The 26,017-nt window shown below is 39.2% G+C and overlaps 1 protein-coding gene across 7 annotated transcripts in view; it reads right to left on the bottom strand.

The window, feature by feature from the left end:
- The window catches only part of SLC44A5 (solute carrier family 44 member 5), a 152,485-nt gene that overhangs the window by 61,698 nt on the left and 64,770 nt on the right, over positions 1-26,017 (bottom strand). For 4 of the 7 annotated variants that reach the window (XM_053392036.1, XM_053392029.1, XM_053392032.1 and 1 more), the window contains exon 2: positions 9,636-9,684. The exons of 1 other annotated variant lie outside the window; for it this stretch is intronic. In XM_053392036.1, the coding sequence (XP_053248011.1) occupies positions 9,636-9,684 (49 nt within the window). Of the gene's footprint in view, positions 1-9,635; positions 9,685-22,081; positions 22,134-26,017 lie in introns of those variants that run through there. 2 more of the 7 variants (XM_053392030.1, XM_053392033.1) reach the window with 2 other exon arrangements.

Below are 26,017 nucleotides of genomic sequence, written 5' to 3'. Positions count from 1 at the left end.
CACACTAAAAAGGAATAGTTGCCCAGGGATTACTATAATCATAAACCATATCAGCAGCCCCAGGACAGGGAGGTATGGGGGGGGGGACCGGATACTGAAGTGCGGGTTGCGTTTTCCACCTTAATACTGTAAGCTTTCCTTTCTCAAACGTTATTCTTAGTACCTTATTAAAACATCTGAAATTGGTATTTTTTTAAAAAAGGTGGCTTATACCTATATAGGCATACCAAGGATTATCTGAACTTCTTAGGAACAGCCAGTTTCATTTGCTTTCCCTGTGCCATCCCTTCCCTCTTCTGTTATCTGCTTGGAAACACAAAGACTATTCAATAAAGCTAAGCCTATTTTACAAAGCAGCCCAAAGCTTCAGTTCTAGAGTGGGGAGAAAGCTGGCTATCTTTCAACCTGTGAAACTAAGCAAAGTGCTCACCATTGTCCAACACATCCAGAGTTATAATTAAATAGGGCTGATGCCCTGCAACAACCACAAGCAAAAATCAGCTTTCTGAATTTAAGGATTGTAAACTTGGGGTAGGGAGAGAGAGAGAGAGATTGAAGTTACTGAATTATGGAGTCATTTTTGCGTAGCTAATGTAATATCCTGCAATCAATCAGTTCAAAGAGTATATTTTATTCTATTCCTGTTAATTTCAGGGCCTCTCTTGGCCACCAATTATAGCTCTTTTTGTTCATATACTTTTGGAGGCTTAATTGGGGAATCCCTTCAGGCTTTCACAGAGAGAAAATAAAGGTCATTGGGCATACCACTAATAGGCTCGTGATTTGTGACACTGCCTCTTGAAATCATGGACGTGAACAAATTAAGAAGAAAGATCTAATCTTATTAGTCTCATGCAATGAAATGGTACCGTAGTAATCCAAGGGGGAAATGTATGGAAAAGGTAAGGAGTAAAAACCAGAAGACAAGGTAACCAAACCATGCTCCACTTCTTTCAATGATTTTTGTGTGTATGTTCTAGTTTGACAAAGTTTGCACTGCTGTTAAGTATTAGCTTTGCCTTTGTGATCATTTATGTTAAAAAAAATTCTCTTCCTCCCAACAGTTCAGTCTCTATTTAGATACTTGAGTGCACTAAATGTGGAGGTGGTAGAAAGGAGCTGGGTTAAGAAGGGGTGTGTTTAGTGTCAGGTGGGATTCAAACATAATTTGCTTTCCCCTCCTACCTGCAGTTCCTAAAGGCGCTGCATTGGTTAAGGAATCTGAGGAGGAGCAGGGTGAGAACAGGTATGTGGATGAATTGGTTTAATGCACTAAATATACCGTATTTTTTGCACCATAACACTCACTTTTTTCCTCCTAAAAAGTAAGGGGAAATGTCTGTGCGTGTTATGGAGGGAATGCCTACGGGTGGCATGCCTACGGATTTTCCTCCTCTAAAAACTACGTGCGTGTTATGGTCGGGTGCGTGTTATAGAGCGAAAAATATGGTACTTGGAATGGGGGTTGTCTCCACTGAATTCATTATGCTTGAAGAATGTTCACACAATGAAACCTCCTTCTCTGCTCCTCCCACCTAAATATGCATAGGAGGACTATTTTATTGGCGCTATTTAAACGGGGGGGGGGTGCATTTAACATAACATGGCTTGCGCCACTGAGCTGGTAACCTGTTACTTGATGTATCTCATCGAGTTCCCTCTTCCTTCTCTAGAATACAGCCTTTGCTCATGGAAATTTAGCACTGCATGCTCATTCCAAGTATATTTTCTCCACTAATAGGAAACTTCTGTGAAAAAAATGCTGCCTGAAACATTTGTCGTCTGATAGGTAGGAGGCAGAGGTGGGAACGTGGTGAAAATCTCCATATTATTATTTTGTACTGAGACACTTTTTAAATGTAGGGAATTCTCAGAGGCCCAGATAAATATTTACACTGAAGGGCAACACAGAGATTATGAGAATAAATAGTAAGCAGTATACTATTTATATTCTAGTGCAATGTTTGTTTCTATGTGTGCATTTTTACCTTTTGTACGCCATTTCAAGAGCGACAATCAGAAGTGGGATGAAAATTTGGCAAATAAAAATACATGCACGCTATTTCAACAGAAGTGTGTTCAAGTGTGCATCACTGCCAGAGCAAAGCTCTAAATTTTCCATTGTAAATGTATATTGCATGCGTCCAAAGGATTAATGTAACCAACAGTTAAACAAAATATTAGTAGTTTAATCTCTCTCTCTCTCTACATATATAAAGATTGCCAATAGCTTTCTTAGTTATTACTAAGAGCGTACTGATTAAACTTAGCTTCTAATAGGAAATATCTATATTCATAATGTTTGTTGATATTTATAATAGTAATAATAACTATTCCAACTGAAACATTATTGAAGACTGAATTGAATTAAAGTGAGAAGGAATCTAATTTATGTAATCATGTTTCATGCTGTTGGTGATTCTGGTAAACTATGGTAACAGTACTCTTCAGAGTGTTCAAGTATTCATCTGTACAGAATCTAGATATGTTTGTGTGCACATGCATGTACTGCTCGCTCTCCTGACTGATCCTCAGTGGAATCAGTATAGGGATAATGAAGCAATGATAATGATAATAGCATCAAATCAGTTATACCGGGACTATAAAGTAGTTACGTTATCTAGCATTTTCCAACAAAATGTAATTATTGTGCTTATTAGATCACAAAGTAACAAATGTTTTAATATTATTTAGATATGCATTAAAGTACGAAGAGGAAAACACAGAGGGTATTAAAGTTAAGCGCAAATAAGTCCCATCTGTTTCAGTGAGCGATAGTTAAAGATGTGCTTAATTCTCCCAATGAAATCAACAGGATTACTTAACTTTGGCCCACACTGTGAAAGTTGAGTTCACTCTTCTAAATGATCCGAGTGCATCAACTCTCAGTCGGGCATAATCACACAGCTGCTTTATACACTAGTTATCTAAACAACAGACAATTCCCTATATGCATACATTTAAATAAATTAACATATACAAATGGTAGATAGCTGGGTGTGTATTCCTCTCTGGAGAAGTGACAATCTAAACCTGATCTAACAAATGCATTTAAAATAATCTCCCATATGCTAATTTATTTATCAATTTAATTCAATTCAAGTGGTGTTTTCATGAAATAGCATCACTTGTCTTTAATTTGTCTAATTAATTGATTAAAAGCAAGACAGCTAATCAACTAAAAGCCTTTAATTACTTGACAGCTCTAGTTTAGATGCTCCCTCACCAGCATCCAAAGTGTAGACATGTCTATGAAATCCCCAATTCTATGAGAAATATTAGTCTTTGGGAGCAAATACTGCATCACTTGTTATATTACTGGTGCAGTAGTATCCAGAATCTGATGTATAATTCATAAAACAGCAACATCTGCACTATAATCTGATGCTAAAATTTAGAAATGGAACAACAGCACCGATGCACAGACAATCCCTTATGTACAATAGTGTAACAGTGTTCTATCATTCAAATACTATACATACAATACACATCTCAATGGAGAACAGCATCACAGCTTTCCTTTTATCTAAGTGTTAATCAAATCAGGCTACAACTGATACATAGAAGTTAACATATATAATCGGAACAGTATGGTCAGATAAGTACAATAGCTCAGTCTTGAAATCCACCCCCTACACACACCACAGACAGACAGACAGACACACACACACACACACACACACACACACACACACACGACACACAGGGTGAACCCTACTCTCCCACTGAGTGTGCATTTCAAAGGAAGGTGCAATCAGCTTCGGCTCCCTGAGTAGAGTGCATGTATGGCATCTATGTTTGCAAACTCAAGTTAGTCAAATTCACATGTTACATGTTTTGTGACCACTCAAAACATCTGAAAGATAAATTAGAATTGCTTCAAAATGGAGTGGTCAGGCTGTTAATGGTGGGTGACTACTGGGATTATGTGATACCACTATTGGAAACAACTGCACACGTGTCCAATTTGTTTCTGGGATCAACTCAAAATGTTGGTCCCAATTCTTTACAGTTTAGGTATCTGAAGGACTACTTTTCCCCACACGAATATGCCCATCTATGAAATTTTCAACATAGTACTCAAGGTCCACAGATACGTATAGGCAGGACCAGGGGAAGGTCTCCCTTAGTACCTGTACCAAGGTACTGGAAGTCACCTCAGAAGAGAGGCCCACTTTGCTCTCTCATGAATAGACTTCCATATGGAAATGTGCTTTAAGCTCTGTTAAATGAATTGTTTTAAGCCTGATGGAGCTGTACTTAGTATTTGTTTTTTAATTACAGTAAGTGTTAGTTTCTCTCTCTTTTGCATTATAATTATTTTAAACTTTATTGCTAGTTGCCAATCAGAGAGAATCAATTAAATCAGTTAAGAAATGAGATATATGAGAATTTTAAATATTTTAAATAAATAAATACATAGAACCTATAGAAATGCATCATGTAGAAATTAGTAGAATTTTTGTTAGGAAAATGATTTGAAGGGAAAAAACCAAGCTGAAGCTCATCAGCCCCCGGAGATCTAAATTCATTTTAAGTAGCTAGGTGTTCCCATATCACCTCTTTTCCTATCTTAGGCTACAGCTCTCTCTATCATTTATTTTGTTATCACCAGGATGGGCACTGCTTTACTTTTTGATGAAGACAGAGGTAAAGTAGGTGCTGAGCAGTTCCGCCTTCTCTCTTTCACCCAATAGCACAAACTACTTCTCATTTTAGTACTGTTTGTCATACTGTGCTGTAACTAAGGTATTCATCAGTTTTCAAAAACATTTGTAGCAGTGCAGGAGAAACTCGCCTTTTATCGCTAGAATGTTGACATCATTTATTTAAATTATTTTGTCCTTACTGCCAGTCACCCATACTTACCATAAGTGACATCGCCACACAAGTCACATTTTACTGTGGTGCCATTCTGCTGACACTGTGCAATTTCTGGTGGAGTAAGATCGCCTACAAGACAAAGGCTAAAATAACAAATGCTTACCAGGAAGCAAGGTCCATTGAATTCAATGGATCGTATCCCTCATAAGATGTTGCTGTAATACAGGAAGGCCCCAAACAGGATTTTTAAAATCCTGACTATTCAGAAAGTCTGTTTTGGAGATGATTAGCTTTCACTTCTCCAGAATCACTTTTTTGAATTAGGAATATTCATCTCAGACATAGCATATGTCCGTGGCAGACTATTCAGATCTCTATTTGCCACATATGCTGAAAAATAACTCAAGTTGATCAATAAAGAGCAGGCCACATACTAAAGAAATACAAGCTTTAGGATACAAAAGCCTACTGATAAAAATATTATTTAGCATCTGTCTGTTAATCATTTTATCTGTAAATGTTTTTCCCATATAACTAGGGAACTTATCACAGAAATAGCTCCATTAATACAATTTCCCTTATTAATATTAATGCAGCTTCCTCCATCAAGTTCAATAGTTACCTCTCACTAAATGTTCACTCAAGGCTCTTCCATCTATTTTCAAAATATCAACTATAATACTAATAATAACAAAGTACACGGGCGGGTAGCAAAGAACATTATGTACTTAAAATGTTGCTTTGAACATCACAGTGCCATTGTTATTATCTTTGCCATTTTTTCCCACAGAGAGAAAACTAAAATTGATAAGTAATTGCTGGTGGTCTCATTTTTCTCTTTTCCAGGAAAACAACAAAAGCACATTTGCAACATCTTCTCAATAATGTATTTGCATTCAAAACATTTTAGCCATTTCACCTAAGTCTTAATTTGCACAGGTTTTGATTTCTTGAAGCCTTCTCTGCATCCCCACTCCTCTGCAGTGAACAGCAGGTGTCTTGACTATTCAATGCATTATGTTATGCCCAGAGTTGCGTGGCAAGGAACCTACTAGACTAGGGTGGTCCAACTTTTTACACCAAGTGGGCTGCAAGAGTACTTTGACACAGAATCTGTGGGCTGCACACTGCCTTTTAACATGGCGGGGGTGGGGAGGAACCAAGGCCAAAGTTTGATGCTCCCCACTGCCAGTCTTCATTCTGCCTTCCCAAAACTAGCTAAGCAAGGCACCAGGCTTTAGGAAGGAGGCTGGAAGACTCTAGGATTCTGTCAGAGCCCTCATGCCTCCTTCCCCAGTCCCAGCCCCCTGCTTACCTGGCTTTAGGAAGACAGCATGAGGGCCGCAGGGGTGGGTGGGTGCATGCACACACGTGTCAAATGTTCCCCTCGGGCTCCATGTTGGACTGCCCTGTACTAGACCAAACAATCCACTTTTCAATCACAGCTCTCACTTTTCTCTTTGGCCAAAAAGAGTGAGAAGCAGAAGCAGCCAAGTTGGCTCATCACACAGAAATTACTTTAAAAGTTTGCCTGTACATTTTGCTTCATAACTTTCCTTCTAATAACATCAGAAACTTGCTTTTAAGAAAAGGAAAGGAAACTCAGTGCCCTGTCGCAATCGGTCCTACCACAGGTCATCATGAAGGTCTGGGTCTCAGCTACTAGTGTGAGCACCTGTAGAAGAGCCCACCAGTAATGTGACAGCTGCCTATGTCAGGATGTCCTCCATTGGGGCTTTTGGGAACAACATGCTTGGCTGCTGTGGGAAATAGGATGCCACAACTAATAGGCTGTTGCTTTTGTATATCAGTCTCCTCTTGTCTGCTTATGAGATTACATGGTGCAGTCAAGAAGACAACGAAAGAAGCCATGTGTCAGGAAAATAGAGCTCGGTAGTAGAAAACGTAGATCTCCAGGTAGGGGTGAGAGTGAATCCTGACTGAAACTCTGGAGAGCAGCTGCCGGTTGGTGTAGGTAATCCTGAGCTAGATTATCCAATGGGGTGACTTGGCAGCCTCCTATGTTCTTATGTACCAAAATACACATCTACCCTACACACTAATCTTACATGTGCAATCACATGACACAGATCTTCTATGGACTATAAATGGTACCAACAAGCCTTATTGGAAAACTTTTCAGGTGTCTATTTCTGGTAAACTTCTATTGCAAATGGGTTTTTATTTTACATATAATTATAGTATACCTGAAAAAATAAAACAAAACGTCATTCTGCTTTAGGTTTGGCCTTTTGGTAGTCTTGATTAAATATTATTACAGATTCTGGAACTGTACTGACATCTCAAGAAGCTTCCTATACTAAAAAGATTATGAGTGTCATAGGAAAATAACCTTCTATCAATGTTAATCAATAGATGACCCTGGGCTGGATCTGACAAACATACTGGATATCCATGGTCAGGCAGCGGAATCGGTCCTGCCTCACCCAAACAAATGACTGCCTCGACTGAAACTGTTCGACAACCATGCAACTGTGTCTTGCTTTACAATGTGTACAGGCAAATAAATTAATCGTGCACATTTTTTTCATATTTGTCATAAAATTCAAGCCTACATGTGTTAGATTTCTTACTTGTAGACACTATGCAAAGAAGACACTCATGTGTAAGCATCCAGCAGACTTGGAGATGAATCAGGTACTTATGATGGACAGCTGAGATCCCACTTCCCCAACACATGTAGCCAAAAGCTTGTTAGAACTGCCCACCTAAAAATTAAGTATAGATTGATATTTTCCTTTACCCTTGCATATGTTACATTGCTTATTTTAGGAACAGGTGTAAATTAGTAGAGTGTACTACACACACACACTTTGAGTTCTACACCAAATATAATGTGTGAGCTCAACTCTTTAAAGTTAAACTCAGGGCCATAAAAAATGGGCAGAAGATCATCACCCCTTCCACCAAAATATCAGCATTCACTGAAGGCGGGGAGGGTGAGATAAGAAACACTAGCAGCAACTAAATATGCCAGTGTTGGCACTAAACACGCCACCTTTCTTGGCAATTAGAGAGCTAAAAATATTGTCCAATGTCTGAAATAATAGTGATATATTTTTTATCACAGGGCACTGCAGTCACACAGTATAATCAGGTCCAAAAATAATGTATGTACCAAGGACAAATGATCCTTGTTTTTAAAGAAAGACAACAAGACAAAATAAAGCTCTTGATTATGTGTTAACTGTATGTGGGACTGTGTTTGGGTGGGAAATGCAAACTCCCCATATAGCATTTCTCCGAGCGTTGTATAAAATACACCACATTTGAATGATAATTGCATAATAGCCATAATATTCTGTGGTCGTGCACATGTAGCACAATACAAATAACTGCAGTATCTGCAGCTATTGTCATGGTAACTATATGTTTGTATTAGGGCATCATGGTATAAAACAGGGGTCTAAAATCAGAAGATAACTGCGAATAAACTGCTATGCAGCATGCAGTTTTTGAAAGATACCAAGCATCCCATTAAGCTTAATAGGAATTCTGCCTCAAGTGAAGACTATAAGTCAGGCATAGGCAAACTGGGCCCTCCAGATGTTTTGGGACTACAACTCCCATCATCCCTGACCACTGGTCTTGTTAGCTAGGGATGATGGGAGTTATAGTCCCAAAACATCTGGAGGACCGAGTTTGGGGATGCCTGTTGCAGCCCTTTGAATTTTTTTATAATATTTCATTGGTTTTCGTCTTATATGCCTGCTATAGGTTAAAGTACATTGCTTGTAATGCTTCTCTACTGGCTTTCCATCTTCAGTCCTCTTCAGGCACATTATATATCATGATAGTTAAAACAAAGTAAAGTGGGATTGCTTAATCACACCACATTTAAGCACTCCCTAGTAAAGAATGCATTCACAAATGGTTCTAAGAATACCTTATATTTCAAATGTGATTTTATTTTTGATGTGCTAGTGTGATTCATGAGCAAGGGCAGCATGAGATGTGGCAATATTTAATTCCTATGCTTATTATCTACCTTTTGAAATAGCATGATCTCATGAACATGCATCTTCATGCTTAAGTTTGTGAACTGACAGTATCATGAAGATGTGCACTATTAGTCACCCATATCCACTTTTCTTACCATAGAAAAACTTAGAATTTAGGCTGTACTGGGGAAATGGCACCTCCCACATCAGAAAATATTAGCATGCTATTTCTAGAACAGCTTGAAATGTCACTACCGTACTTGTCATTACCGAGAAAGCAATGATGAGCAGTGCAAAATGCCTCATAATTCTTCTTTCAAAAATGGGACCACATTTTTATTGAGCCATGGCTCAAGATCTGTTTCCTGGTCATGAGCCCATCAGCTCAGGTTCAGAGAACATGCTAAGCCAAACCTTAGTGTGGCAGTAAAAGGAAGGAGAAGGAGCAAAGTAGCTGTGAGCTCCCTTCCAGGTGTATGCGAGTTTGCACAATCCCACCAAGTCATAGTTTGGCTTAGTGTGATTTTCACACCAGTTCAGCTGGTGGACTTCACATAGTAACAGTTCCTAAACATTATAGTTGAAGTAGGGGAGACAACCCCTCAATGGACGTGCCATTTATGAAAGCCCTCATATGGCAAGAGGAACATGCAGACTCTGCGAATCTCTTACATCAGCAGCATCATTATATTGGAAGAAAAAAGTTTCCCCTCACTTCCAAAGTACAGAAAGAGACAACATCTGGACACAAATAAAAACTGATACGATTTTTTCAGTTAAGTGTATATTTTTCTTCTGTTCACAGAAAAACAATGCAGGAGTTTAATATACTAAATCAGAAGTATTTACCTGTTGTGAATAGGTCCTCTGAACTTTGGGTCAAATTTCCTTGGTTCACCTGCATTTAAAATAAAATATTATAAAGATACAGCATAGTAAACAAAACAGAAAGTCAGGAATAATCTGTTATCAATTTGTTCTACGTTAAACTCTTATGAAAAACCTCACTAATTTATTGCTTAGTTTGATTCACAGGACAGCTTGCATAAGTGGTTCAAGTTTAGTTTAAGGAAGAGAAATCACTTGAAACTGTGGCAGTACACACACCATACATGTAAAGTACTCCCCCCCCCCAAGAAAAACAACCTCAAGACTGTCAAGGGTGCTGGGAACCGCAACTCTATGAGAGATAAAAGACAGTTATCTGGATTCTTTGCAGATGCATGTGTACTTTAAATGTATGTTGTGTACACAGCCTGTATCTGTATCGCTATGAACAGTACAACTGTGTCCACTCCATTAAACCATCATGTTGTCAAGGTTAAGTTGGAGAAAGCAGCCAGAAGTGAACCAGGAACTGAGCAACAAGGTGAGCTGAGGGACTAGGTAAGTTTCAGGTTAAGAGTGGACCTCCGGAACGAATTAAGTACTTAACCCGAGGTACCACTGTATGTCTGACTATATATACATAAGAACCAAACATGACCCTGAAATTGTGTGGTGAGTTGTACAAACTGGAAGGGAGAAAGTGCTGTAGACACAACTTGCACTGTTGCAAGCAACTATATATTTTGTGCTTAATATTTGATATATGTGCAACTGACTAGAGAAGCTATAAGGAATGAAAAAGAATTGCGGACCCACTCACAATGACCCTTCCCCCTAGGCAGGGGCACATCTGCTACACACACCCCTAGGCAAGGCCTAGCCTGTGAAAGAGAACAAACTGGACAGGACAACATTCCAGTATTAAAAAATTGGCCAGAACCTTATTGATTCCACATGTAGGTTGCTGGGCTTGGCTTAGGCATTGGGTGTATATCCTTCCAGCCCCGCTGGTGGAGGGCTGCCACATGGCAGGGTCAGACCCAGGATTAATGGGTCCTCTGCAAGATGCAGGTCTGCACAGATGACCCTCCCAAGCCACTGAAGGTTTTTGGACAGAGACCCTAGGGTTGGGCGCAGCTGGCCTTTATGTGCTCCCAACCCCCACTCAACCTGGCTAGACCAGCTGGAATTTAAATCAAGCAGCTGGTGGGAAAGCCCACCAATCCACAGCGGCTAGGCTGGGAATCACCCAGTCTGCCTGTCGTTGTTCCCAGGAATTGTTCCCTGGGAGTGCGAGTTCTCTGTGACAGGCCAAAATAGCTGCCTACCCCACAACTGGGTAAGCAGCCATTCTAAGTCACCAGTTGTGTGAGCTTCATCCCACTGTTTCAAAGTACTGTATACAACAAGTCTGCACAATAGGCAACCATTTGCAGAACCAAAGAATTAACACGGGTTTGTTAAGTTTTGCCAGCCTACAACTAGGTAAATCAGGAAAGACAGAGCAATTATCTTTTCGAGAAAACATGCAGTATAGTTCTTTCATTTGTCTTAAAATTATCACTCTTTCCCAACGCGTTTCTTCAATGTGGGCTTGTGAGAGAAATAAAAACCCATTAAGCATTGCTGCCTTGAATTTGAAGCTACTTTTCTCTCAAACTACCCATTGAAAGTCTTAATTGCAAATGTTAAAATGAAATAAGAAGCTCTATTCACAGCCTTGCCTTCCCATATCCTATAAAAATAATTTTACACCACATAATTTGCAGATTTATCTAGGTTTCAATGAAGATGAAATGCGATTTTGCTGGAGCTGTTATTTTCAGTGTGACTACAACTCAAGGGAGCTATGAAAAACAATAATTATGTGAAAAGTTGGGAACAAATGCCCTTCCTTTTATAACACACTTAACTTGAGGACAATTCACATAGCCCTCAACATGAATTTAGGATTTTTGTTTATGTCCACATTTTAAAAAAACACCACCCGTTTCAACATAAGCTTCTCATTATATCATCCACAACATCCTGGTTCAATACACTTTTTGAAGTCCCCCACCCCCAGAATACAGCTAGCTATAATCTGGAAATGTACCAAACCATCCAAAAGAAGAGTCAACACACTAAGCAGCATTGAAGTACACATTTAGTGCCAACGTCAACATGCACACACAGAAATGAATGAGCCATCACATCTTGTCAAGAAAGAAACGCATGAAAAAATGAATATGTAACTGTAACAGAAAGTCAGACACCTTAAATTGGCGTTTTGTTAATTTGAGGCAGACCGTGCTTGTCTGTCTAACAGTTTCACTGTTCAAGTTATTAGTTGTTGTCATTTTCTTCTTATTATGTAATATTACGTGAAATAACTTTATTGTCCATGGCTGACTTGGTTAAATGTTGGAATGATGCACAGAAAGTGAACCAAAGTTAAGAAGGTAAAGGGACCCCTGACCATTAGGTCTAGTCGTGACCTAGGGTTGCGGCGCTCATCTCGCTTTATTGTCCGAGGGAGCCGGCGTACAGCTTCCAGGTCATGTGGCCAGCATGACTAAGCCGCTTCTGGCGAACCAGAGCAGCACACGGAAACGCTGTTTACCTTCCTGCCGGAGCAGTACCTATCTATCTACTTGCATTTTGACGTGCTTTCGAACTGCTAGGAGCAGGGACCAAGCAATGGGAGCTCACCCCTTCACGGGGATTCGAACCACCGACCTTCTGTGGGCAAGTCCTAGGCTCTGTGGTTTAACCCTCAGTGCCACCCGCATCCCACGAACCAAAGTTATAGAGCGATTAATGAAAAAGGAGCTCACAATATCAGGCTTGCTTTATTTATTTATTTATTTATTTATTTATTTATTTATTAGATTATGGGAAATCTAGCTTTCATAGATGAAGCAGCAAACATTATTATCTCCCAAAAGTATAAAAAAGATGTAGGTGGCCAAGTAATATTGGAGGTGTAAAGACAATAAATTTCTCTTTTTGTAAAATCCATTTATTCAAGGCACTCCTTGCTTATGTAGTATTTACGTGACCATTCACATTAAATGATCGAATGATTAACATCTTTCCACAATGTTTATGGTATTAAAAAACTGAACTCAGGTCCTGCTCACAGGCTATTTCCTGTAGGCACCCAACTGACCACTTTGAGAACAGAATGCTGCACTAAATGGGCCACTGGCCTGATCTAGCAGGCCTCTTCTTAGCTCTCTTATTTCTTGATGCCTTAACCATGAACCAGACATTTCTTCCTTTATGCTATTTGCTGCAAACCGAATAGCATCATAAAATGTTCTTCATTGCTATAATATATTTCAAGGTATAAGAAATGGTTCCACATCTAAATTTCTCATTTTTAAAAATTGCTGTGCACTTTTGCCTATCTATGAAATGTTATACTGCCAAACTAATAATAATAATAATAATAATAATAATAATAATAATAATACCCCACCCATCTGACTGGGTTGCCCCAGCCACTCTGGGCAGCTTCTGACAGATATAAAAACATAATAAAACATTAAACATTAAAAAGCTTCTCTATACAGGTAAACTGCATAAGGTGTGGTTGTTGTGGTTTCCAAATTCTGTATCCAAATATCCAAATCACTGTCCTGGCTCCTACTGAATGAAGAACTCAAACTCAGATTACAGTTTCTACCAAAATATTTAATACTCATATCAGTGTGATACATAAGCAGGTTAAAGTTGAAAGGCACAGCAGGTACAATGCATAGTTAGAGAACTGAAGACATTGATCCAACAAGTGACATGCCCCCTGTACTTTTGAGTGGAGGGGGGCGGGGTAATTTAGGGCAACCAACAAGGCTGATCCCACTCCTCCAGGAAGGCTGGGCCTGACTTGTCTGTTCATGCCTGGCCTGCCTTTTCTGTGACCTAGTAGGTAGTGGAGGAGGTGTGAGAGACTCCTCTAGAGTAAACAGCATGAACAGGGCAGTCACCTGCTCTTAAGAGGCTGAACTGGAGTTGGGCTCCAGTGGTTCCAGAGGCAAGGATGGCCTAACAAGCAAGGTGTCCAAATTTGAGATGGACCCTAGTGACTCAGGAGACGGAGGTATTGCCATGCTGCATGACTGAGCCCATATGACCCCATTGGAACCCTTCCCAGGGTTATTACATTAACACAAAGACATTTAAAACAAAAACAAAAAAACACACCATATAACGAAAACTGGAAATGAAATAAATTAATTAAATTGGGTCTTGAAGTGTTAATCAACAAGGTCGCATTCGAAATCCTGGGGTGCATTGCCCCTTCCCACTTCCTTTCAAGCCTCTCATCTTTTAATCACATTTTTATTGCAGTACTAATGACGAAGTCTTAAGGAATTCCATAGAGATTAAAGCTCCAGTCCACAACACACTTAAAATGGAGCAATGGTGCTGACTTCAATGCAAACATTTCCATAATAAATGTGCTTTGGGTTTCCCATCCTAATCAACAACGGTCCATAGATAAAAATTGCATCTCTCTTTCTCAAAGTTGTAGGATGGAACTGAAGAAACACTGTTCTTAGAGTTTTATGTCATTATATCAATACTGATAGAAAATCATATTTCAGGCAGTGAATTTGGTGTGTTGGTTTAAGCTATCTATGAAAAGAATCCATTCTAATTAAATTGATTCCCTCCCCTTCCCCCAAGCTGTATCTCTTTTGGGAAGTTGTCTCCTCCTAACCTTTGTCGACCACAATCCCTGTTGTATTCTTACCGTACCAGGCTACTCTAAGGAATTGCATGTATTCAGAGTCTATTCTGCAAACTCTAATGCATGCAAACAACTTGATACATGTGAATAGCTGCACTGGGCTCAGTGGGGCCAGCTTACACTCATAAAGCAATACATATAAAATGTTTGTGAGACAGCATTAGTTTGCATTTCAAGCTATAATTATAGGAAAAGATACGATGAACCAAGCTCATTCCTGGTGGAACTTCCCTCAAAGAGGCTTTAATCATAGGTGAATCCAGTATTTGACATTTTTGCCTTTTCTATGCAATGATGACAGCTGGAAAATTGAGTTTTTTGTGCTTGTATGGCAAGATTGCTCATTACAGGGATCAACACACCAAAAGATTTCTCACTTGATCCCTGCAAATCAATGTGGAGCATTGCTCTTCCTTATGAAGCTACACATTTTAATTGCACAACTAATAGAATATTTATGCTGAGTGGTCACATGGGTGTCAAACGTTAGACTTGTTTCTCTTATAAAACCAGCTGCTTTTGTACACTACACTATTCTGCTTCCATCAGAGGCAATTAAAGAGAGGTGTGCCGGTTGGGAATAGACACTCTTTAAACAGGACAAGCAGTCAATCCTTCTTTTGGTACATCTCAATTAGATGCACTTCAGCTTTGCATCTTAAACTGAACTCCCATATGTTCCTGAGCAAAGGAGTTTTGTTTGGTCTGTTATCAGACAGCAGAAGAGAATGAGTTGTGGACAGCAGCAGAAGATGGCTGGAATATGGGTTGGCAGTGAAAAGTTGAGAGCAAGTGCCAACTATACAAAAAGGCCTGGGAGGATCAGTTAGTACCAGTGTTAAGGCAGCAAGCAAGAAACAGGAGACAAAGGGCAAGAAAGAAAGCCATACTAGTACTGGACATAAAGTTTAAAGGTAAAGGTACCCCTGCCCGTACGGGCCAGTCTTGCCAGAATCTAGGGTTGTGCGCTCATCTCACTCTAGAGGCCGGGAGCCAGCGCTGTCTGCAGACACTTCCGGGTCACGTGGCCAGCGTGACAAGCTGCATCTGGCGAGCCAGCACAGCACACGGAATGCCGTTTACCTTCCCGCTAGTAAGCAGTCCCTATTTATCTACTTGCACCCGAGGGTGCTTTCGAACTGCTAGGTTGGCAGGCGCTGGGACCGAGCGACGGGAGCACACCCCACCACGGGGATTCGAATCGCCGACCTTTTGATCGGCAAGTCCTAGGCGCTGAGGCTTTAACCCACAGCGCCACCCGCGTCCCTGGACATAAAGTTTACCTGGCTGGAAATGAAAAGACAAAATTGTCCCTTGGGCAGGTAGTGCTTTGTGCCTGCAGGCAACTTATCCAGTATAGCACCAGGGGGCTGTCCCTGAGAACTGAACTCTGTATTCTCTTCATTATCTTCGAAATAAAGTGCTTGAGCAGCCACTTGGTCAGGTTTTTCCAACCAGAAAGCGTGAGTGAATCTAGCTAACAGAGACAATAATCAGTGTCGGAAAATGTAGAACAATAAAAATGAGAAAGCAAAAGAGTAAGGGGCTGAAGGAGTAAGAGTTGTGGAATGAGGTTTTGGAGTAGTCTGATTATTCGGCAGATAAATGGACAGAGCGATTTCTCCTGCTCTGTTCTGACAACAAAAGTCTTTGCAATCCCCTTTCAGCTCATCTAGAACTATTTCCTAAGTCCAGAAAGGGCTTTCAATAGATCTTAAAAAGGGAACCAATTAAACAGGTACAAAGCAGCATTTCTAAACACAGACAGTAGTGCAGAACTGCAAAAGACGGTGAAATTTAAAAGTCTTGCTACTTTAAAAGCACAAATATGTCAATTCTACCCCCTCCATATATTTGAGGAATTAACGTCAGAATTTCATTAAAAAGAGGCCCCTTTAATATGTTTTATTTAAAACAAAAGCACAATACCCTATGACTGTACAGCAGGCATATAAAGGTCTGAGCCCAAAAGGATAAAGAGATGAGCAAATGAATAAAGAGGTTTATAATGGAACTCTGTAACATAATATAAATGATAGCATTTGCTATTGCCGAGGCTAATGAATATATATTCACATGCATAGCACTTTGGTACCCTTCTGGATGAACGATGCCATATAAAAAGCAATATATGGCTCTCAAGGGCTAGTGAACTGTCTTCTTGAACTACTACTGCTCAGCTGTGGCATATGGCCAATAGTGATATTAAACCATTAAGGTTTGCTGTTCCCTTGATATGGTGTGTGAATCACAGTGCAGTGCAATTTCCCACATACAGAAAGATAGGGGGGGTACACTGATCTTGAAATCCAGCCAGATTCCTAACCCTTGAATCAGAGACACATGACCTAGAAAATGTAGGAACTATATCATTGATGGCTTAAGCTTTCTGAGATCATACACACCACTGAGATATTACTGGATGCATCACTGTACCTTAAGCACTGGAGAGCTGGGTTTACTTCTTCTTGCTCAAAGGCTCACTGTCCCTTATTCTCCCCAACTTGACAGATGAGAGGATGTGGTTGGCTCCTCTCACATTGTGCTAAGCCGGCGACCTTACCACTGGGGCATGGTCCCTATTCCATAAGCACATAAAATTACAAGACTGGGCCATTCCATGGAAGATAAACAATTTCGTGGGTCTAAGTGATAAGCCATATTGAAATGTCCTCTAAAGAAGAAGTGAAAGCTACTTGTGGAAATAAATATAGAGAAATCCCAAAATTTCAGCACAATTGTGATTTGCTACTAGGCTGCCCTCTGCAAAACAAATGGCATCAAAGAACAGAGAAGCTCAAGCTTTTTCTAACTCAGGTGTTTTAGTTTTAGTTTAGTTTTTCAGCTTTGGCTGGGAGAGTGTGACTTATCACAGCCCAGTTTAGTCCAGGGTTAAAACTACATGTTGAGGGTCAAGTTGCATATTAGACAGTGGTTTACAAAAGCACTACAATATATCTTAGGGCTTAGGATGAGACAGAAGTTTGCTACAACCCTGCTGTGTTGTCTGCAGTTGTTACTCTCACACTGCAAGTTGGGAGTATTGTAAGAGAGATGAGGTGAGGGGTTTGTGGCTATCCTGCTATGTACATTGCTGCAAGTATTGCAGTTCATAGGCTGGGATGAGGCTTGTATGTATTGCAAGCCAATTATCACTCATATAAAACTCAGACTGCAGCAAAGTCAGTCTACTTAGGACCTCTCCCAGGCAAACTCTAATCCTCAATTGTATGCCTCCTGCTCTGCTGACTTGCTTTTACAATGATGGGTTGATCAGCTGACCTGTTGACAGGTATTACTTTTAAATACCAGAGAACTCAAATCACTGAATAGCACATATAAAATAAGAAATGGGTTAGAAAGAACACTAGTTCTTCTCTTTGCTGGTACATTTAATTTGGGTTGTAATGTCTGCTGCCCAATCACAGCTACACTAAAATGTTAGCTTTTCCAGTAAATTTCTATGGACAGCTAGCACTTCCACCATGTCTTTAAAAGTTCTATTAAAATCAGAAATGAACTAACTGGTTTACAGCACAGTCCAACACAATCCCAAAGAGTTCAATTGCACTTACTCACAAGCAGGGCTTTTTTCAGCTGGAACTCGCCAGAATTCAGTTCCAGCACCTCTCAGGCAGGCACCATTGCCATTATAAGAGAACAAGGGAGGCGTTCATGGTGAGTTTTGGCACCTCTTTTTCTAGAAAAACAGCACTGCTCATAAGCAAGCATATATGATTTCAGCCACAGTCCAGTAAGTAGCAAGCTGATTTGTGAAAACACGACAATTTCCTGCAACAACTTTAAAAAACAGACAAGATCTAGCGTTTAATGTATCTGAGCAATATTTTGCTTTCCACTACGAACATCTGGGCCACTTATTGTATACAGTGGTACCTCGGGTTAAGTACTTAATTCATTCCGGAGGTCCGTTCTTAACCTGAAACTATTCTTAACCTGAAGCAGCACTTTAGCTAATGGGGCCTCCTGCCGCCGCCGCACCACCGGAACATGATTTCTGTTCTCATCCTGAAGCAATGTTCTTAACCTGAAGCACTACTTCTGGGTTAGTGGAGTCTGTAACCTGACGTGTATGTAACTTGAAGCGTATGTAACCCGAGGTACTACTGCACAGGGGATCTGATCCTGCTTTCCTGATGACCAGTTAGTTCATATGAAGCTATCAAAGGTAATTTTTATTCTTAAGGTTTGGCTTGTACCACCAACCATGGACAAAGTATAATTCTGAGCCAATTTGTAAAATAACTTTTGAATAATTATGGTTTCAAATGTTCAAATTTCACAGAGACTATCTCAGTAATCCTTATAGCAACTTTGGAACAACACAATAGTTTACAGTATTATATTCCCATGTTGCAGATGTGAGACTAAGATGGGGAAAATACAGCTTGCCTAAAGCTCCCTTGTGACTTGAAGGAGATATTTGAACAGCAGGCTTCCAAAGTAAAAATGTTTATATACACAAACAATCTCGACTTGTCTTTGAACCCATGCCTAAAATCCTTTTTGTGAATAGGCTGGTCTTGGTTATACCTCATAGCAATTTCCACCATCATGGAGAAATTTTTCTAGCTGCCACATTCCCAAGAATTGATGCTGCCCATATACATAATTAGCTGGTTCACATGAGCCATTTTTTCATGTGAGTGCCTACCCAGAGACAGTCAGGAAAATTCACATGTAAAAATAAACTGTTGTATAAACTAGCCTTCTAGAATGGCAGAATGCAACCTTTAAAAAGTTATTTTTATTATTAATAACATATTACTAGCACAGAGAGAGAGAGCACATTTTTTTCTTTTGCAAATGGGCACATAAACAGGCTATTTAAAGCATAGCACACACAGTAAACCAGTGTTACTTCTATGTGGACTGTGTTGGCAGTAACATAGGAAACCTCCAAGGCAAGGGGAGGAAATGTGAGGTGGATTAATAGGTACTTTGTTCAGACTTCTTGTTTACTTCACTGCATTGGGGGCAGCTATGTTAAATAATAGAATTTCTTAACTTCAATCTGTGCACCAAAGATTGACAGAGGAAAAATATTTAGGATGAGTCAATTTATCAGGAATTCACTGTGCATTTCTGCAGCTGGTGATAGCATCTTTCCAGCAACTTCTTATCTTCCACAGGTTACTGATGACAGTTAAATTAAAGTAGCTTATCACTTCTGCTTCTCACTATTTTATGGAAAGATGTGAGATAAAAACCCAAGAAAATGTCACAGGTTTTGCTAAAGTAATCTAAGAAAACTAGGTATGGTAGCACATATTTCCTATCTATCAGCTAGGTGTGTTAATGTCTAACATTCTTTACCACATTATACCTGCATTACCTTCTGGCTTGTGTTAGAAAATACTGACAGCTGACTATGGCCCAGTTCACATGTTGACACACTCATCAAGATATTAAAGCTTGATGTATATAATATGGCTATGCTACTTGCACCATTAACAGGTTTATGAACCTCATTCTTTCAGCATTCTTTACAACACACCACTGATTCTTTCCTTCAGAGGATACATGGACATTCAGTGAAGCTACTCTTAAATCCCATTTGCTAGGGGGGAGAAAACATGATTTGTGCCCACTGCTGACAGTTTACGTCAAAGGAATTTAGGATGCAACCCTATACACAGTTTCCTAGAGTAAGTTATATTGAACTCAGTGAGGCTTATTCTGAGCACACTTCATAGGACTGTGCTGCCAGAGAACATTTTCTCTCTTTTTGGGGGTGGAGAGGGATGAATTTTACCGATTAACAAAAGTGAAATTTTGTCCTGCTTCATATCAGAAAACCTTCACAACACACAAGCCCTGCTCTGTAAACTGAGGGAGCTCCCTTGTTTCTGTTTGCATTGTAGCAAATATGTTCTCTTCCATGCCAATAACCAACAAAAACATATTTTTGCCACACAAGAACCTTGGCAGCTAATAGCTTTGGAACAGATGTATGTGATAAAAACTGCTGGCTGGTACAGAACACAAATTACCCTGTCACACAGAAATCCTTCAGACCAAAACCAAGCTTATAAGGGAAATATAAAGGTACCCAATGTGCTATGCAGTTGCCTATACTCCATTAAGTTGCAGAACTTCCTTCAGGTACGCTCATTTAGAACTTGAAAGTTACTGTACCTAGAATCATAAAACTAAAGAGCTGGCAAGGACCCCAAGGTGCACTTAGTGCAACCCCCTGAGAGCATGAGAACAACTTCTTTCCTACACACAATTGGAGGGAAATGGGAAAAGGATCTGCATAGCTATGTGGTGATGTGGCAGAGACCTGTCTTATAATACTCTTCATTAACCCATCAGCATTTATCCAACAGGAGCAAATGTTTATATATTTGCATGGTTACATCCAGGTGTATCCATATATCAAACACAGGTATGAAATATTTATGTAGAACTGGCAAATTTTTGCATTTCAGACATAGTTTCTTGTCTCTTTAGGACCGTAATAAGCCAAGGTTTCAAAAAGACTAGAGGATCCTCATACATAATTTCCTCCATATGCTTTTATTTTGCCCTACATTATGCTGCAGCATCATCAACAGCAGCAATTTCCTGAATGCTCAGGATAGCTACATGAAACAGAATGGTTGATAATGTAGCCAGTGGGGCCAAGTGCACACCAGGTTTCTTTTTCCTAGAAGTTATTCTACTTTTTATAATGACTCCCTTCCTCTTAGCAAAACAGAATTCATAATAACTTCCTTCAGCCTTAGTATGCATGACAAACCTCTATTGGTTTCCTATCATATTAAAATGGCAAAACTATGCATTTGGGGATCAGATGTGACTGTTAGAATACCACTGCAGTAAAAACCAATACCTGTTGATTTACTAACGAACAAGGGCATAGTAGATTAAACGCTCCATACTCTGATCTCATAGTAGTAAGGGGTGTGGTTTTTATTACTCACAAAGCAAACAAATTTCACAAGTTGAAGACAACAGTGTTCGCTGAAGAAAGTAAAACACTGAATTATTGCAAACACCTTCAAAAACCCTTCCAGAATACCTGCTCATATTGGGGAGGGATGGGTCTGGTTTAAGATTGCTACCAATGCAAGACAGAACTTGAAAGTTTACTAAAGGAAGGTTAATATACAAAAAGTCAAAAAATAACAATAATTTGTTAAAACTAACAACTGTAAATATCAGTGCTAGCAGAAATTTCCAGAAAGAAACACATTGTAGTATTATAGGAAGGTTTTGCTTGGAGAAAATTTTAATTTTGAAATTTGCTCTAAATCTAAAGATTTGTATAATGTATCTTACTGATCTGATGCATATATAAAAGGCACAGAATGCAATCCAAACCAAGTCTTTTCATTGAAAGCTATGGAATAAGCTTGCAGTTAAATAATTGTCCCATTTTTCACAACTAACTTTCACAAAATATTGAGGGTTTTTTTAAAGTTTAAGAGCAGAACTTGTACAACAGATGTAAACACAGCAGGTTGCTTCGAAAAGGGTTGAACCCATTTTTAACTTGTTTGGAAGTTAAAAGATTGGTTCAAAAACATACATTATGTAAGTAAAACAAAATACATCTTCAAATTACTGCAACACTGTTTCATCTAGCAATCACTTTTCACATACCCCAAAGACACAGAGATGAAAGAGAACCCTGAATATCAGTCTCTGGTACAAAACATTTTTCACGTTATCCATTTAGAGCAAAGACATGTAAGATTACCATTTTCTCCATAGTAGAATTCTTCCTTTTTAGTCATATTGCTGCTTCCAACTCTAGCAATGTACAACTACAAGGACTTTTCAGGAAGAACAGTTTGTACAGTGAGCTTATGTCCACAAAATACCATGTAACCAGGTTTAAAAATAAAACTAATTGAATGGCACAACCTCATCCAATAAGGATCGGCTTACAATGGGGGTGGGACTTACGACCAAAAGAAAACTGATATCACCCAGTGCCAACATACGGCTGCTGCTATAAATGTCACTCCCATAGAGAACCACCTCTTTTCCAAAGTACACAAATACACACACAGAACCCTATTCAAATCATCAGGTTGGGAAGCAACATTGCCTGGTAGAGTTACGAACTGTTGCAAATCCTTTTGTAACTCACCAACTGTTTTCTTTGTCTTTGCTTTTTGTGTGTGTCTCTCCCCACCCCTTCAAAATTTGTATATTCTTTGCATGTGTAGACAGATTGCATTGCATTCATTGCAGTGGTATAAATATATCCCACACAGTCTGCTTTGTGTATTATTCAATTATTTATTTAAATATGCTAACAGCTGCAATCTCATGTTGCCTTTACGTTAGTTGCTTAGAGGCTTCTAGTTTTCTGTGCAAACTTGAGCATTTTTAGAGTTTCATTAATTTCAGGGAAGTTTTGAAGCAGTTTTATTCACTTAAATACCACTAGTATATCATGTTGAAGTACTGTAGTAACATTGTGCAAACAAAAACAGTGTTGCAAGCAGCATAGCCAGTGTAAACGGTTTTGAGGGTACGATAACACCCACATTCAGGATGTAAACTTTAGACAATTGTTTAAAAATATTTCATATATTTAACTTTTTGTATCATTTTGTCTGTATCATTTGGTGCCCAACATTTCTGGCAAGTGTGTTTATAAATCAAGTTCAGCAATGACGCTAAAGTAAGCAATGCAGTCCACAAGGTTGACATCGTGCAAGTTAATTGCATGCAAGATGCAATTGTATTTTATATCCTTTTTTAACAGTGATTTTTGAGTATTGTAGCATTGCTATTTTAATGCAGTCTGAAAAGTCACGATTAAATGTTGCAGAAATGTCAAAATGTGAAATGCTCTTGTTCACTGTTCCAGTCAGTGAGCGATGTTCTCCGCCAGGACACTCCATTATATTCTCATCTCACCAAGCTTCCCATTCACCTCCCAGGAGTTAGCTTGTACTGTATTCAGTAGCCGTTGAGAATGCTCAGAAATCATTGTAGTGTTCTTGGGGATTCCCCCTTAGGAATCTTTCTAAAGTTTTTTTTTTGTACTCCTGTAAACTTTTGAGTTCCTGCATGCCTGCTGACAACTCCCTCTTTTGCATTAATATTACTGTTTGGCTATATGGGCAACAGCACTCACACCTGAGCCTCAGAAGTAAAGGGAATGATGAACTGATTTTACCAAGCAGAATGTAGTTGACTGAACTGTTAAAAATTATATTTTATCATTCTGTTTTATTGAATAGCTATAATAATACTTTTGGATGTGTTGTTATGGCTAATACAATACATTGGAACCGATGATGAATGGATGGATGTTTAGAAATGGGGTCTGAATGTCTATTTTTATACTACTACTCTGTTTCCTAACTGCATGCTTCAAATGCTTTGGTTCAAAGCTTTTCAGTGGCGGTTATCAGTGTAGGGAGTTATCTGCAGCATGTGTGATAATGTCTGCTGCTTGCTTGGCTAGAGAAATATAGGTGGGAGAGGGAGAGCAGAAACCTCTGGCTTGTGTTTGGCTGGAACGTAGCCTAATAAGAGTCATATTATTATTGGGGAGCCAGTGTGGTATAGTGGTTAAGAGCAGTGGACTCGTAATCTGGTGAACTGGGTTCCCTTCCCCGCTCCTCCACATGCAGCTGCTGGGTGAACTTGAGCCAGTCACACTTCTTTGAAGTATCTCAGCCTCACTCACCTCACAGAGTGTTTGTTGTAGGGGAGGAAGGGAAAGGAGAATGTTAGCCGCTGTGAGACTCCTTAAGGGGAGTGAAAGGCAGGATATCAAGTCCAAACTCCTCCTCCTCCTCCTCCTCCTCCTCCTCCACCTCCTCCTCCTCCTCCTTCTTCTTCTTCTACATATCTGCTGGCCCTGTCCCCCACTGAGATATGGGTTCTTAGGCTGAAAAAAAGGCTTTCTATCCCTATGATATGGACTTGTGTCAGGGGTACCTGAAGCTGTCAGATTCAATATGGGGCATGTCTTTTTAGCTCTGCATTGTCATCAAAGCAAAATGGTTTAGCTGGAATAGTTCTTTCAACATAGCCATTAACTGTAATAAAACCCTCTCCCATGTTGGGTCTGGCAAGGCCTAGGTATGCACATTATTATTATTATTATTATTATTATTATTATTATTATTATTATTATTTTAAAAAGAAATCTGAATCTTTATCCCATTATTTCCAGCAGGCTCAGAACTAGTTATCAACAAACAAATAAACATATGCATAAATTCAGAAGCCCAAAAACTCTCTTTGAAATATGTGGATTAAGACATATAAAACATATACAAGGAAGCTGAGGCTCATACTCTGTTTTACTCTTGAACAAAAAGCATGTACTGCGAACAAAAGACTGACAAATACTATGGCATAATTTAAAATACACTGCAGCTACTTGAAGCTTTTCAGAATTTCTGACCTTGTCTTTCATATTCATCCTTTGTTATCTTCTTTTAAATATGTACTGCACTTGACTAACATTCTGGCATGCAGCGCCCTGGGAGCTGCATTGTTTTGACATCTGCCAAATACCAGATAACCAGAAGACCACTTAGTGAACTTGGCTGCAACACACTTGGAATGGTAGACCTGAACAATACTGTAGAATAATATGCAACCGAACTAAATGATGCTAACGGGCTAAGACTGACCTGATTGCCTAAGTCTAGGGCAAATAATGATGAAAAATATCTCATACTGTCACTCCCCGGATGATCTGAATTGAACTAGAAGCAGTCTCCATGTAATATAAAACCCTAACACTGGAGAAGTTGTAAACAATCAGTGCGTTATTGGGACTTTTATTATTGAAATATTGAGCTATGTAACAGATCTTCTCTACCTACATGCCTAATGAATGCTGCCATTTTGCCGTTTTTAAAAGGATAATATTCTGTTACTGTACCTATTATATCACCACCACCACATTTTAGAATGTTAAGCACTGTGTGTGAGACTCCCATTATAAGAGGAAACCTCTGCTTTATACAAACCACAATGTCTTGTTTCTCTGCCACTTTAGTAAGCTTTTAGAGAACAAAATGAATGAAGCAGGGATGCCAACTCACAGCCGTTCCAATATGCACAAAACTCTAATAGCCTTCCTGTTCTCAAAATCTGCCCTGACAAATCCTGGTTTTCAATGACATGCCACACATAACATTTTGCCTGCTGTCAAATAATAACCAACATTAAAAGGGCGTCATAATAAGACATACATCATGCATTTTAAAGCACAGATAAGCACTGACTTGAAATGTTGCCAGCCACCTATTAACCAAACAAACCACAATTAATTCTGTTTATTTCCTACAATTTGTCAGTTGTGGCTTCTTCCATCAGTTGTCAATTCAGCAGTGTGGTATAGCAAAGGTGGGCAATGAGGATTATGCACAGACACACAATATATATATATTTTGTAACTTTCACCCATAAGAGGTTTCAAAAGCATGCTCAAATTGATTTCAACTGGTTGTTTTTAGGGATATTTTACCAACCTTGCTTTCGCATTTTTACTTTTTATTATTATTTCTGCTTTATTGTGGTACTTTATTATATTTAATTTATATTATTATTGTTAGCTGTCTTAAGCAACTTTTGATGTAAGGGTGGGGTTAAAATTTAATAAGCAAATTTTTAAAAATCATCTAATTCCTTGGCTGCAGTTTTTGGATGG

This window comes from Podarcis raffonei, chromosome 6, assembly GCF_027172205.1.
Source record: "Podarcis raffonei isolate rPodRaf1 chromosome 6, rPodRaf1.pri, whole genome shotgun sequence".
In the NCBI taxonomy this organism is placed as follows: domain Eukaryota; kingdom Metazoa; phylum Chordata; class Lepidosauria; order Squamata; family Lacertidae; genus Podarcis; species Podarcis raffonei.
Note: the sequence above shows the minus strand (reverse complement) of the source record. Positions and strands in the feature narration are given on the sequence as shown.